This window comes from Juglans regia, chromosome 11 (assembly GCF_001411555.2).
Source record: "Juglans regia cultivar Chandler chromosome 11, Walnut 2.0, whole genome shotgun sequence".
Lineage (NCBI taxonomy): Eukaryota > Viridiplantae > Streptophyta > Magnoliopsida > Fagales > Juglandaceae > Juglans > Juglans regia.
Window position 1 is genome coordinate 9,646,891 of NC_049911.1, and position 14,313 is coordinate 9,661,203.

The 14,313-nt window shown below is 36.5% G+C and overlaps 1 protein-coding gene across 2 annotated transcripts; it reads right to left on the reverse strand.

Moving 5' to 3' along the window:
• Positions 1-883: 883 nt before the first annotated feature.
• Positions 884-13,555, reverse strand: LOC108997723 (calmodulin-lysine N-methyltransferase). Of its 2 annotated transcripts, none has more exons than XM_018974099.2 (7): positions 13,383-13,555; positions 13,099-13,309; positions 9,956-10,035; positions 3,787-3,847; positions 3,504-3,609; positions 2,352-2,476; positions 884-1,355 (listed from the first exon to the last, which is right to left on the reverse strand). In XM_018974099.2, the coding sequence occupies exons 1-7, from the start codon at positions 13,522-13,524 to the stop codon at positions 1,076-1,078; spliced, it is 1,005 nt and encodes a 334-aa protein (XP_018829644.1). In that variant the 5' UTR covers positions 13,525-13,555; the 3' UTR covers positions 884-1,075. The 2 variants fall into 2 exon arrangements, with proteins under 2 accessions (XP_018829644.1, XP_018829642.1); XM_018974097.2 differs by having other exon boundaries at positions 2,352-2,484; positions 3,494-3,609; positions 13,383-13,554.
• Between the last annotated feature and the right edge of the window lie 758 nt (positions 13,556-14,313).

A 14,313-nucleotide genomic window follows, 5' to 3' on the forward strand; every position in this document is an offset into this window, starting at 1 on the left:
TGAACATCCTGTTAATGTTGATTAGGGAATCCTTGATTAAGCAATCTTTGTCGTATGTGTCGATTGTGGAACTTGGTCCAAAGGCCTAAAGAAAAAGGTACTAACTTTCTTTCTTTTGGTAATCAGAACTTGTAACTTTTATGTTTTAGCATTCACACTTTGATTTCTTTAATGCTTTTTGCACGTAATTACCGCTTAAGACAAAACCGCAAAATTCCAACAAGCTAGCTGAGCGTAGTTTGTTTGTTTTCATAATTCTTCTCAACTGATGTCATTTAATTATTATAATTTTTTTAAATTTTAATACAAAATAAAATAAAATAAATAATTTAACTTTTTAAAATTTCAAAATAAAAATAATATTAAAAAAAATATATTCTAATAATATTTTATTCAATTTTTAATCTCATCTCATCTGTACAAACAAATGAAACAGTTAATGCTTAGATTTCGAGTTCATGAAAATTTTAGCATCGAACCTATCATGCACCACAAAGAGAATGTACGTGTTTAACACAAACTATCTGGCAAGGAAACATTCACTTCGTAATAGCAAAGGTTTCAAGCCAAGACCCGTTCATATTTTCAGGCCGCCACGGATTGTTCGTTTTGGCAATACATATAGAAAAGATTATAGTTTAATTTGATCCACCAAGTATCTGTATCTGATAGCTTTTGACATTTTCGTGCATCATGATTCATCTTTAGGAGGAGGATTTTCGTCTACACATGGAGGGCTATATCTATTATCTACAAGCTTTTGATTTGTAACTTTGATGCCAATGAGAAGATAAGGATTCTTCTGTCAAAAGTGTTGGTGCACCCACCACTTTTATGGTCAAAATAATATCAGTAGTAAGTTAGATCAATCAAAAACAGTATCTCTATGCTTTCCTTTCTAATTGGCAATCAAAAAATCAATGAGAACCTATAGAACATGTAGTAGCTAACAATGGAGTATTTGGCAGGGATCTGTACAAAGAAGAAACCAAGCTTTACCACAACAATCAACCAAGAATGGCAAAAGTTCGCCAAAACTTGCACACTAGAATGTATTCAAATACCCTTCAGAAGTTCATATGGTAATTCTGACCATCAATGGATAGCAGTGATCTTTTTCGTAGCTCGGCCAGGAATCTTTCCCTTCCATGAATGCCTGATGACGCTCCCAAATTTGTGTGTCATATATCTCTGTTACGCTGAAACAAAGGCCATTTTGTTTAATTGTCTCAAGAAACTTTTCCAATGAATTGCCTCTTTTAGGACTAAAAAATAAAGCTTCAGAGGCCCCTGCTTTCTTCAGCAAAAGCTTGATGATCCGAGCAAGGCCATTGTGGAATTCCTTAAAAAAGGTGCTGTAAAAATGACATCAAATCAAGAAGTATTAGAAAAGATATAAAGTTCAAATTAAGATGAGAAGAGATCATCCGCTTGTGGTTGCATGTGTAAAAGAGTTCATGCATTACATACTAGTGCCTTTTTTTGTCAACCAATGAAGAAAACTTAGCTATCTAGACTTCTCCAGATCATCAGAAATGCAAGCAACCAAAAGCGGAAGGAAAGAGTCATCCACCAGATTGGTGCAAGGCTGTATGAGTGTCATGTACTCATCAAAAGTGGGACCCACAAATGGCCATTACCAGCGCCAGAAATTCAAACCCCTTGTATAATCAATGGGCACAAAAAATTCAAAGCCCTTGTATAGTCAATGGGCACTAGAAAGCACTTGGACACACTTTCCACCAATATATATAATTGATCACCTCATCTACATGCATGTTTGGGATTGCAGTGGGAAATATAGTTTATAGCGTTGGGGCTTATAACTTATAGCTTAAGTAATAAGTTCTACTATTAAAAAGTTATTTAATGTCTGGTAACCATATGCTTAAAGCACTTTAAAACATGTTACATTTGTTTAGAAACAAATTAAAAAAAATGCTTTCTGAGGTATAAAAATGATGATCATTTGATTTTTTAAAGATGACCATATATTTAAAAGTTTGAAAGTTGTAATTATCTGAAAATTGTATGAGTATTTTTGCCCAATGACAGTCTTTTTAAAATTTGAACTACATCCTGGATTATCAGGAAAAGTGCGTTTGAGGAAAAATGATGATTTTCATCAAACGTACTTTTTAGCTTATTAGAGATTAAAAAGTACTTTAATATGTAACACCCAAATAACCTAATTTTTCCATTAAAGAGATTTTAAGGCTATTTAAACACTTTTTAAGACTCCTAATGCAACCCCAAACACCTACATTTAATAATTCTCCTCACTCTTTAAAATGATGGAGGTAAGAAATGATGCAAATCTAACTTAAATACTTAGCAGTATCAAACTTTACCAGTCACTTGCAATAATGACATCAAAAGCATTGGATATATCTGATATTTCTTCTTGATCCCAATGCAATGTCATCGAGTTCGTTCTCGTAGCACCAAATGCTCCAGAATTGGCATCTATGTTACGCTGAATATCTGGATGTCAAGGAACATGCAATCCGAATCCTAAAGAAGACAAGGAAAAAGGGGGGCAAGAGGGAGAGAGGGGTTGTTTGTTGCTACAAATATTGTTACACAATGCGGGTTGTCAAGTGAGAAGAAGGAAAAACAAAAAAAAACCAGAAGAGGAAATGATGGTACCAACAACAGCTTGATAACAGAGTATTAAAATATGGAGAATTTGAGGAAAATGCAAGGATTTATAGTAATAACAACTAAAAATATATAGGACAAACTGTGTAGGAGTAGTTGTGGGTTGAAACGGCCTGTGCCCACCCACATACCAACTCTTGAGAAGGCCTCCAACTCTATTCTAGGTCTACTATTTAAAATTAGGCCTAAACAACTTAAGCTTAAGGGTTCACCATCCAGGAAATTCGTCAATCATATCTCTCCCAATAACCCACAGAATGAGGCACAACTAACACAACACAATGTCTCACATATAAAAGTCTTTCATATCCCACCATCAAAAGTTTCCAAGTTTTATAGGACAAGAACCCTCCATGTGTCTCACCAAGTCTTTCGACCCCTAATTATCCTATTTGTCTAGGCAATTTGAATAAGTATTCCACAAATAAGATGAAAGAGGTGTCTCAAGAAAATTATTTAGACTGCGACAACAATGCATTCATGGATAAATAGAGAAATGATATTTGCCATCGTGGAGTGCACAAGCACTACACAATCCCTTTGAAAAAAGTAAGTAAATACAGGACCCACATGAAAAAATTAATTAATTTTTTAATAGTGGACCTCACTCTTTTCCAAAAGGATTGCGCAGCACTTGCACACTCCACGACTATATCTAGCATTACTCGGATAAATAGCATGACATATCAACCTACACATACCATCAGTATATAAAACTTGCTCATAGATATTTCCCTCACACAGTAACCAGTACAGGACTAAAAGTTGTAAAATCGACTAATCCATGGCAAGGAATGCCCATCTCCAAGCAAAACAAATGAATAAAGGATACAATCAACTACCTGAGGATTTCCATCGGTTATAACAACTTCTGACGCCTCACTAATGGCTGCAATAACTAAACCAGCTAAGCCATAACCTGATCCAAGCTCAATAACTCTTTTATAGCTGGAAAAATTACAGAAAATCTAAATGAGTTAGGAGGCAAATTCAGTAAATGTTCAAAAGAAGTGGAAGAAACAAAGAGAAAATGTGCACAGATTCATCAGTCACGTACACGTCCTGTTATTGTCTGCATGTGAAAACAACATTGCTAAAAGATTGATGTCATATCGTTATACAAACCTGAACATGTCTGCGTGTGACAAGCAAAAATAAGCAAGGATATCCTCTGAAGGCCAATGACCTGTGCATGAAATGTCGAAATATTAGTGCGAACTAAAAATAACAGCAATAAAAATTCAATAAACCGAGTGTATTGTTGGAAACTATACAGCCAAAGTCTATGTTGGCAGATGAAGTACCCAAGGTTGTGGTGTTAAAAAAAAAAGCTGGAAAGACAATAATTCAAAGCTAGGAAAGTTTTCAAGGTGAAAATTATGCTATGGTTCTATTTGGCTTGATGGAATGTCATGCCCTGAAAATTCCTCTGCAAAAAAATTATTATTATTATTTTTTTTCACTTCCTTCTAATCTCAAATAGTAAAGAAAAGTAAGCATCTATCAGAACTCAACCAAACCTAATTGACTGGAAAACAGCATTATTGTGTTGATTTGAAATGTTCACTACAAATCAAGTTGGGTTCAACTTTCTATGATATAGCAGTCTTGCACCCGTGCATCACACAGGAAAGTTATTAATAACTATATTTGTTTATAACCTAATTGAGAAGATTCCTAAACGTGGCATTTAAATTTTTTTTTGATAAGTAACGTGGCATTTAAATATTTAATATAAAGTAAAGACGAAGTATGGGAAAGCATACAAAGTGCTTCAGACTCTTAAAATTTTAAATTATTTAATATTTATTGATATGGCATTTCAAAGTAATTAAAACTAAAATGGCTTATATCATGGTCATTTAATACAGGACTGGATAATGCGGCTTAACAGAAGTAAAGCTACAGATTCAAAAATTATATAGATTATAGATAAGTTCAAACTTCTTTGTAGTGACTTACTTGCATGCAGCACTTCTCTCTATGAGTGTCTCTTCATATTCTCTTTCTTGTTAATCATTTCTAGAATCTTCTTGTTATTATTGGGTGTTGTGGTTATTGTCATTTCGATGGGGTCGTGTCAGAGGCTACTCATTGATCAAAAGATATTTGAGTTGAAACGTGAAAATGATCAGTGGTGGAGAATCACGGAGAGCAATCGTCGGGTTGTTAAGTTTATTTCTATCGATGTAGTAGCTATGGAGTGGTTGGCTCGAAGGTGGGGGCGTGTGGTGCTTCAGTTGGCTCGTCTGAGTTCTTTAGAACCCACAGGAAAGGGAGTCAGGTATTGGTTGGGCAGAGGTGCCATAATAGCTACGGTCGGTTTTTGATGTTGTCTGAATTTGGGCATGATAAGAGGCACGGCCTAATTGTGGTACCAGAAGGGTTTAAGGGTGAGAGATGGAGGAGGTTTGGAGCTGCGTTGAAGGAGGCAAACTCGTATTCCTCTGTTTCGGGTGCGAGAATAGAGTCCAGGAGAAGGTAGATTCCTCTTCTTTGGTGGAAGCGGGACGGAAGGGTTCGTACGTGGAGGTGCTGATGAAGCCACCACCGAGATTGAACGTTAGCAGGGAGGAGTGTGGGGGGGCTGGTGGGAAGTTGGTGCAGCCGTCTTTGATATTAAAGAAGCATACGTTTCGTTTTTCCAAAGGAGAAGCACAATGTTCCAGGATGGAGCTATCTGGGAAATGGGAGGAGTTGTCGTTGAAGGCCATGCAGGAGATATTATTAGATATGAAGAATTATTTGGAATGTATGTTGAGATGGGTTGAGTTGGGCCTGGGTAGGGGCTTATCGAGCCCAGCGTTTTTTAATGAATATGTGGATAAGTTGTATTGTGATAAGGGAGATGTAGATCTGAAGGGAAAAAAGAAAGTGGTTGGACCAGGTTTGGGTCAAAGCCTGAATGGGTTTGCAGGAAAACAGTCGCCGACCTCCAATAGAAGTACTATCTGCAATTTGTGGGGATGTTCTTTTGTGGGTTGGATTTATTTAGATTCTTTGGGAACTTTAGGAGGTGTTTTGTTTGTGGGATAAGAGGAGTTAGTGGAGGAATGTATTGGGAATTTCTCTGTGGCATGTTCCTTTAAAAATATTGAGGATGGGTGGAAGTGGGCATTTGCAGGAGTGTATGGTCCAAATGTGGATGGGGCCAGAAGCTTCTTATGGGAGGAATTTGCGGGATTGTATTACTTGTGGAATTTTCCTTGGTGTATGTGTGGGGACTTCAATATAATTTGGTTTCCTAGCGAGAGGGCGGCTGCTTCCTCTCTCTTCAGCCATGGAGAATTTTTGTAGCTGATCTTTGACCTGAATCTTTTGGATCTTCCTCTGGTAGGGGGTATTTACTTGGTCTAATAATAGAAGGTGGTCAAGGCTGGACAGATTTATAGTCTCTTCTTCTTGGGAGACTCATTACCCGGAGTTATGTCAGAAGAGATTGTCGCAGGTATATTCTGATCACTTTCCCATCTTGCTTGATTATGGTGGAATACACAGGGGTAGGCGCTATTTCAACAAGTTGGAAAATATGTGGCTTGAAGCTGATGGTTTTGTTGATAAGGTGAGGAGTTGGTTGTCTTCTTATCAGTTCATGGGAACTCCTAGCTTTACATTGGCAAGTAAACTCAAAGCTTTGAAGGCTGATTTAAAGAAGCGGAATATAGAAGTTTTTGGGCATGCAGATTTGCAGAAAAAGTCTCTTTGGGAGGAGCTGCAGGCTTTGGAGGTTAGGGAGGAAAATGAGGAGTTTATGTCAAGAAAGAAAGAAGTGGTATGTGAGCTTGAGAAGGTATTATTGATGGAAGAAATATCTTGGAGGCAAAAATCAAAGGTCCTTTGGCTAAAAGAGGGGGACAAGTGCAATAAGTTTTTTTCATAAAATGGCTAATTCTCATAGGCCTAATAATGCTATTGAGCTACAACATTCTGAAAATAGTGTGCTTTCTTCTATTGATGAGACACAGGATCACATTGTGCAGTTTTATAAAGCTCTTCTAACCGAGACAACGGGATGGAGATCCAAGCTTGATGGCTTGACTTTTAACTCTTTGGATTCCTATGCAGCAAGATGGTTGGAGAGACCGTTTGAAGAGATTGAGGTGTATCAGGTGGTATGTGGAATGAGTAAAGATAAAGCTTCTGGGCCGGATGGGTTTTGTATGGCTTTTTTTCAAGTGTGTTGAGACATTGTAAAAGAAGATGTGATGCGGGTTCTCCAAGAATTTTATTCATTTCAAAAGTTTGAGAAGTCTCTTAATGCCACATTTATTGCCCTCATACTTAAGATATCTGGTGGCTCTGAATTGAAGGATTTCCACCCCATTAGCTTGGTAAGTGGGTTTTATAAGCTAATTTCTAAGGTGTTAGCAAAACGAATGAACATGGTAATGGATAAGATTATTTCTAAGCCCCAAAATGCTTTTGTTTGAGGTTGGCAAATTCTTGACTCAGTGTTGTTTGCTAATGAATGTTTAGATAGTCAAATGAGGGAAGGTGTACCGGGAGTTCTTTGTAAGCTAGACATGAAAAAGGTGTATGATCATGTGAATTGAGATTTTCTTTTCTACATGCTTAGAAGATGTGATTTCGGGGATAGGTAGTGTGGATGGGTTAGACGCTGTGTATCGACTGCTCGGTTCCCAATGTTAGTAAATGGGCAGTCTTGTGGTTTTTTTCAGAGTTCGAGAGATTTAAGATAGGGGGATTCGTTATCTCCTTTTCTCTTTATTATTGTTATGGAGGTGTTGAACTTTATGGTGGAGGCTATTGTAGGGGGGTTTTCTTTCCGGTTTTTCAGTGGGAAATGCTAATAATGGAATTATTTTAATTTCTCATTTACTCTTTGCTGATGACACTCTTATCTTTTGTGATGCTAATTGTGAGCAGATTCAAGCTTTGATGGCTGTGTTGTTATGTTTTGAAACTTTCTCGAGTCTTAAGGTGAACTTGGGAAAGTTGGAGATGGTTCCAATGGGGGATGTGCATAATATCAACAGCTTGGAGGAACTTTTGGGGTGTAGAGTTGCTTCTCTTCCTATGAAATATCTTGGGCTTCCGTTGGGAGTGTCTTTCAAGGCTGAGAATATTTGGGATGGGGTTGTAGAGAAGATTGAGAAAAGATTGGCGGGTTGGAAGTGGCTATACTTATCAAAAGGGGGTAGAATCACTCTTATCAAAAGTACCCTCTCCAATCTTCCCACTTATTTTCTTTCATTATTCCCATTACCGGTAGGTGTGGCAAATCGTATTGAAAAGCTATTTAGAGCATTTTTGTGGGGCGGTGTGGGAGAGGAGAAAAAGTTTCATCTTGTGAATTGGTATAGAGTTTGTTGTCCTATTGTTAATGGAGGATTGGGGGTTCATAATTTGAGTTGTTTTAATAAGGCGTTGTTGGAAAAGTGGTTGTGGAGGTATCAAATGGAAGGGGAATCGATGTGGAGGGAGGTTATTGATCGAAAGTATGAGAGTGATTGGGGAGGTTGGTGTTCAAAAGAGATTAGGGGGACTTACAGTGTGAATCTTTGGAAATAATTAGAAAGGGGTTGGACAATTTCGTGAAACAAATTAAGTTCAATGTTGGAGAGGGTTCAAGAATTCGTTTCTAGTTTGATGTTTGGTGTGGGGAGCGTGCTCTTTTTAGAGCTTTTCCGGCTATTTTTCGAATGGTTGCAAATCAGCAGGCTTCCATTTCAGATTTGTTGATTCGTTCTAATGGAGCTGTGCAATGGGATGTTAGTTTTATTAGAGCTGTTCAGGATTGGGAACTTGATGAGGTTGCAGATTTTTTCAGTTTGTTGTATTCTTTGGAAATTGGAGGAAATGAAAGAGATCGAATGTTATGGAAGCATACGGGGAGTAAGAAGTTTTCGGTTCGGTCGTATTATAAGGTGTTGATGGTTCAGCATCACACTTCTTTTCCGTGGAAGAGTATTTGGAGAGTTCATGTGCCGTCCAAAGTGGCCTTTTTTACTTGGATAGCATCACTTGGGAATATTTTGATGATTGATAATTTGAGAAAGCGCGGCATGATTGTTATGAAGTGGTGCTTTATGTGCAAGAAAGATGGGGAATCGGTGGATCATTTACTTCTACATTGTGAGGTGGCTAAGGCGTTATGGGATGGTGTGTTTAGTAGAGATGGGCAATTTTGGGTAATGCCTAAGAAAGTGGTGGACTTACTTGCGTGTAGGAATAGGCCTCATAGTTGTTCTCAAGTGGCAGTTGGGTGGAAGATGATTCATTTGTGCATCATGTGGTGTATTTGGATGGAAATGAATGAGCGGTGTTTTAACAATAAGGAGCATACAATAGAGAAAATCTGGAAATTTTTTGTGTTCTCCTTGCTTCAGTGGTTTTCTGCTATTGTTCTTAACGGAGGGATTGTTCATGAGTTTTTGTTTTCTTTTTCATGATCCTAGAATGTAATTAGGTGTTTCTTTTGTATACTTCCTGTGTACATAGACTTCGCCTATTTTAAAATTTTCTTGTAAAAAAAAAAAAAACTTATTTGCTGTTCCTGACTTCCTGCAAGCAAAGCATTTAAACAATCTGCAATTAATGCTTTAGCAATTGTATACTTCACTGGAACCTAACAACCATTTCTCAACAAGTCATAACAGAAAAGTGGTTCCTTTACTTTTTTAACCAACAATCAAGCTCTTTTTTTCTTCTTAATGGTCTTTAGAAGCCTCTGAATTCTTCTTGCATTATGAGAGAGAGGGAGAGAGCTTTTTCCTATTATGAGAACCATTCTGAGCTGGCCTCAAATAAGGTTGGTAGGCTAACATTTCATTTCAGACAAGTCTCCCAAACTTGTTGTGTGTTTTCTAAAATTTGGACTGACCAAAAAACATTATTGAAAAAAAACAAAATGGTGCCGTCATTAGATCCGTCTTCAGAGTTACAATTTTCTTGAATACTGAGAACAGATAACACCAATGCAAACACTCTTTTTGTTTTTACAGGTTAACTTTTATTAAATAAATAATAATAATAATAATAATGACAAAAACAGAAAGCTGTTTTTGAGAACCATTCCAATCTGGCTTCAAATAATATGTCAAGTCAGTTATTCCAAACCATGAAAGAGAGTCCAAACTTTCTTACAATTAACCAGAGAACCAGAGAACCAGAGATATAATTCACCCCTTCGTGGTTGATGCTATGAATATTGAAAACTGATAATGTCACTAATCAATCTATACAAAAAAAAATAAAAATTGTCCAAAAGGCCTTGCTTTAATGACAAAGCCTAGGCCAGGAACAAGCTCATGTCAAATGAAGAGAAACTTACATACAAGCCCAGTGTTGTCAACATTGTATTTATTGCAAATCTCAAAATCACTGAGGTCAGCATATTCATCCACTCTCTGCCTGCATAAAGAACCATCTCAAAGTCAAAACATGAAAAGCACACTCACTGATAAGTTCCCAATCATTCTATTGATGGAAATTCAGGGAAAATTAAAAAAGAAAAAGAAAAAAGAAAAAACAGCAACAAAATAAATAAACAGGTTTCTTTGAAAGGATCAACATCCAAACGCCCTCGGCATTGTGTATTTTCTTCTCTAAATTTTTTTATCAGCAATTTTCTTCTCTTAATGTATTAGCCATATGGCATCTACATGCTTACATAGGAGAAAATGACACCCAATATCAAAATAATATGAAAATCTAAGTAAATGCTGAGGCCAATATTAAATAAAAAATTATGGGAATTGGCAGTAAATTAGGCTGCCAACATCCCACTGCCCTTTAAAACTTTGCCCTCAAGGTTGATTATCAACGAAATCTGGAAATCTATACTTCTTCCACAACCTATCGCAATTCCAAAATAAAGATGTTATAAATTTCCACGTAAAATAAGCATTCTTTTGCCCGAATGTATTTATCGCAATTCTGTTGGTTGTTTTGCCTCAATGGATTAAACAGGCAATCTCTTTGAAATAACCTCAAGGGATTATGTATCCACCCTTTTTGAAAGAGAACTTTTTTTTTATAAGTAAAACTTTTATTGATAGGACTAGGCAAAAGCCCAAGAATGCAGGATGTATAAAAGAGAAAACACCTAGTTAGAAAGAAGGGGAAGAGGTATATACAAGGAACTAGTAAACATTTAGGCCCTATTTGGTTTCACAGATGATCTCAACCCATCTCATCATATCTCAACATCCAAACACCATTCAAACATAAACACAAACACTTTTCAATTTCAAATTTTCAACTTTTCAACTTTTCAACTTTTCAACTTTTCAACTTTTTCATCTAATCATTACAACTTTCCCAAATTTCCAAACAAAATGCAAAAAACAATTCAACTTTTTCAAATCTCAAAACAAAAATTATATTAAAAAATTATATTCTAACAATATTTTAACTTTATAATATTTTTATTCAAATTTTTCTCTCTCATTTCCCAAATCCCCATAAAACATCTTAACTCAAACCATTTCACTACTATTCACAAACCATCTCACTACTACTTACATATTTCTCATCTCATCTTATCTGTGTAACCACATGAGGCCTAAGACCATTGAAATCTATAGTTTTTGTCCAAAGAAATAATGTCCTGAAATAAAGGCTTCTAAGCTACTCCACCAAATGTTCTTTATCTTAGAATGTTCAATCATTTCGTCCCTTCCAAATACACCATAGAAGGCACATGGGGACCATCTTCCAAATTGATGCAATTTGCAAAACACCATAGAGACTCCTCCAGCTGACGAGAAGATAAACCATCATCCCCGGCATTTCCCATGCTATCCCCACCTTGTTGAACAAATCATCCCAAAAGGCCCTAGCAACCTCACAGTAAAAACGCAAATGACTCACCGTTGTACCACTTTTCTTCCACTTGAAACACCAATCAATTACAATAATTTGCCTTTTTGTAGGTTGCCCATGGTCAAGATCTTCCCCAATGAAGCTATCCATACAAAGATGTCGCCTTTAGAGGGCCTACTCTTCCATATGTTCCTCCAAGGGAAACAATTGCTTTCTTGATTGGTGATGGTCTTGTAGAAAGAGGGAACAGAAAATTTAGCTTTTCTAGAGAGGATCCATAGCGACTTATCAACCTCTTGATTTTTGAAAGTGAACTTGATACTGCCATTCTTAGCATCCTCTGGTTGACCCCCATAATTGGGATCACAAACCTTGATAATACTATTCTTAAAAACAAACAACTTATCAACCAAACGCTTTTTACTCTAGAAAACAAACAAGTCACAAACCTTGATACTACTATTCTTACAACCAAGCAATCCTTTTCCTCTTAACAAGAACTCACGTCACTGGCTGTTTCCCCTCCACCCATGTTACTCATTCACATCACCACTTAAGGATCACCAACCTGTGATAACCACCTCTGCAACAGCTGCCACTGCTTTCCCTGACAGGTTACTTATAGGCAAACAGCTCTGTTTGTTCAACAAAAAACATATCCTTTCAGAGAGTTTGAGTATGGTGATTTTTGTTTTAATGGGTTCCAAACGTAAATAGAAAAAAAAAATCAGAAAGATTTGCTCTGATACCAAATCCTAGGGTTCTATCGACAAAAATCAGAGAAATTAAAGAAAAAGGGGATAAACCGATCTCTTTGAAGGGATCAACCTCCGGATGCCCTACGGCATCTACATGCTAGAAAGATAGATCCTACTGGTTTTTCATCATGTCACCTCTTCTCTATTATATAATGAGGTAATAAATTATGATCAAATTTGGAAGTAATTTATTCAAAAGCAAATTTCTTTGAAAAAATGGATTGCAAAGAGATGTTTGGGCAAAACTAAGTTCGCTTTCAGAAGGCATTGCTTATTTTGTCCGTTGCAAACAACCAACAGAATTATTGGTCATCTACAATACCTTGCATAAATACATTCAGCAAAGGAAAATTTTATTCTTTCCCGTGAAGCAATTAGAATAAAAGGTTTTAATGCCTTATTTGGAAGAAATAAGGATTCTTCATTCGTTAATAATCAACCTTTAGGGAAAGATCTTTTTTAAGCTTGGTGGGATGTTAGGAGGCCAATTTATTGCAAACTAATTTCTTTCATTAACTTTTCTCCCTGTGGGTTTTGAGTTTTTCCTTTCAAGATTCTTGTATATAACAATATTTCCATACCATATGTAATTTTCTCCTATTTAAGCATTTAGACGCCGTTTGGACCAATCTTTCTAAGAAGAAAAACAAACACTTCCTAGAGCATTTAGAGGTTGATCCCCTCAAGGAGATCATATTTACATTCTTTTTCTTTATTTTTGTTTTATGATTTTCAATTGACGGACCCGTGTTTGCCTATCATGCACCCAAAACAAATGCAACTCATTTTGGAGACGGAAAGTTTTCGTCAAAAAACATAGCACTTTCCCATATTAAAATTTACGAACAGCAGAAAAGGATTGAGGAAACATGTAAAATTATAAAGCTCTCACGTGAGAAAAAGTCTGGGAGCTCCGTCGACAGGTAACGTGTAGCATACGCGAGCCTCTCTGGCGTGACCGGAGCTCTTTAAAGAACCCGAAGCAGAAGCGCCGTCGTAGTCCTCCTCCACCACGTGATGGGGAATCAAGTTAAAGCCAGGCGAGGCCTTCCTTGAAATGCGCTTAATGTGAGTTTCAGATCGATCTTCTTCTTCTTCCTTCTCTGCAAGCGACTAGATTAACTCATAAAAAGCAAGCAAATTAATAAATCAATCAATTGATTATCATGGACGTACCGGTGATTAATGGAGGAGGGTGACGGAGGAGGGCTTGGCGAAGAATTTGCCATCTCAGGGACGATGCCTTTACGGTGGTTCTAGAAGCCGCATCCATGATTTCAAAGCTCTTCCTCGTCTTTTTAAAGGTGATATCAACCATTTGACGACGGAGGGAAGTGGTAGTTAACGGGAGGGAAGACCAGACAGCTCCGTGGATTGGTTGTCGCAGGAGTTGTTGTTTCGTCGTAATAAATCTGCAGACTACGGTTGGGATAAACAGAAATATTCTTTTACGGCGAAACAGGAATTTCAAAAAAATTTACTCGCACGTAATTAGGTGTAAGTTGAAACCGGAAAACCGGTTCGGACCGATTTTACCGGTCCGGTCCGGTCAGGTCCGGTCTGAGACCGATTCTTAGAATGTGAAAATCGGTCGGTTCCGGTCCGGTTCCGGTTTTAAAATTTTTCGGATCGGACCGGACCGGTTGATAAAAAAAAATATAAAAATAATATTTATATTATTGTATATATAAGTTTTATACAAAATATTATATATATATATATTAATATATATAAGTTTTATATATTATGTATAATTATAATTTTTTATGTGAAAGTTTTATATATAATTATATATATTTATATATGAAATAATTTCTTATTATAATTTATAAATTATTACATAAAATGTTAATACTAAATCACTAAAAGTTTATAACTAATACTAATATTAAATATATAGTTTATAACTAATACTAATATATAACTTATAATAAAAGTATAAAACAATATTTTTTAAATTAGTTTTTTTTTTTTATAAACAAATTTATAATGACAAATTGTGAAACTTACATTTTAAAAAAATTGGAAAATCGGACCAGACCGGAAACCGGTAAAACCAGAAGTACCGATTTAGGAGAGTAACCGGTGCGTAATCGGTTAGGAGAGT